General features: G+C 36.9%; 1 protein-coding gene across 1 annotated transcript; it reads left to right on the top strand.

Annotated features, from left to right (window-relative positions):
• The first annotated feature begins 482 nt into the window (after nt 1-482).
• On the top strand, nt 483-1266 carry LOC135129551 (small ribosomal subunit protein uS3m). Its single transcript, XM_064056718.1, has 4 exons — nt 483-523; nt 571-627; nt 697-883; nt 932-1266. The coding sequence occupies exons 2-4, from the start codon at nt 604-606 to the stop codon at nt 1219-1221; spliced, it is 501 nt and encodes a 166-aa protein (XP_063912788.1). The 5' UTR covers nt 483-523; nt 571-603; the 3' UTR covers nt 1222-1266.
• Nucleotides 1267-1285: the final 19 nt, after the last annotated feature.

Below are 1285 nucleotides of genomic sequence, written 5' to 3'. Positions count from 1 at the left end.
CAGTTTATCGAAAATTTGTGTCAATTTTGACCCTCATCTACATTTTAAACATAATTAAATGGCTTTGATTTAATCCATTAGTCTTCTTAAATCCGTTTTCAAGTACCAGAAATTTCGTTCGCAAAAAATGTGGCAAAAAGCTTCGAATTATATAAAAGATGGTAAATTTAACTAAAATCCTACCTGAACACCGTTTTTCGATGAAAAATCCAACTGAAAACACGATAAAACTTTGCACAAAAACACTTTTGCTAAAACCGATGGACCTAGTAGGCTCTGTATGTCAAAATTACTACCAACCAAAGATAAACAAACTTTTTCCGTACTAAACAAAATAGAACACTGGAATAAAATACAGGCTGTTTAAATTTAAATCAAAGTAAAGAAAAATCTAAATCGAATATCTGTTTAAATTAAAACATGTAGGTGGTTATGCAACCAACAATAGAACACCAAATTTCTATTGGTTTTTTCGCTACGTCACACTCCGTTCCAATATCTTCGCACCAAACAAAATTTTGAGGTTATAATTTTAAATTTTAATATTTTAAACCAAACTATTGTCTATAGTTTTAATGTAATCAGCCCGAAAGAGCCAAAGTGATGTCTCTCGTTCAAATCAGGAACGTGAGTATGCCAAACACCGTGTATTTGTTGCGACTTGAACATAACCCAACTTTCGTATTTTTCTTGTAGATATCTCTGCTCTCCCTAAAACCACAATTCAGCATCTCCCGGTTGCTACACACGTCGTCAGCATGTCAAAAATCGCAATCTGGAAGGTACCGGATAACCGCAAAACGCGATTTTCCCCTAACCTACGAAATGGCGAACCCCCCGCACCAAATAGCCCACAGGAAAACGTGGAACTCCTGGAATACTTGTAAGTTACGATAAGCGAAACCGCGCTTGAGTACATTGTCAATTGTAGCTAATTTAGAAGGAGGTCTTCGATCGTCAGAGACCGCCATTGAAGACATGTTCATCCGGAAATTCGTAACCGGGACTTGGCATGCGTTGTTTGTTAGCGAAATTATAATCAAGCGCCAACACAATATTATTAGGGTTGCCGGCATCATTAGGAGGAGCATAGGGGCAAGAAAAATTTATTTCTTGATAGGGTACACAGAGGAGTTGTTGAGTTTTTGGTTACAGTGTCCTGTGAAGTTGGAATTGCAGACTGTAGCTGACAGGAGTGACGTCATTTTTAAGTACATTTAGTTACTGATCGTTTTGACTTAAGTCAATAAAGTTTGTACATAAGTGTCTAGTGTTTTAGTCACCC

Source organism: Zophobas morio, unplaced genomic scaffold, assembly GCF_036711695.1.
Source record: "Zophobas morio isolate AGI-343-1 ecotype UQ-CSIRO unplaced genomic scaffold, CSIRO_AGI_Zmor_V1 ptg000016l, whole genome shotgun sequence".
Lineage (NCBI taxonomy): Eukaryota > Metazoa > Arthropoda > Insecta > Coleoptera > Tenebrionidae > Zophobas > Zophobas morio.
Note: the sequence above shows the minus strand (reverse complement) of the source record. Positions and strands in the feature narration are given on the sequence as shown.

Coding starts and splice junctions, on each gene's coding strand:
- LOC135129551 (XM_064056718.1), top strand. CDS start 604: ATGTCTCTCGTTCAAATCAGGAAC. Junction 628..696: donor CTCTCGTTCAAATCAGGAAC/GTGAGTATGCCA, acceptor TTTTTCTTGTAG/ATATCTCTGCTCTCCCTAAA. Junction 884..931: donor GTGGAACTCCTGGAATACTT/GTAAGTTACGAT, acceptor TGTCAATTGTAG/CTAATTTAGAAGGAGGTCTT.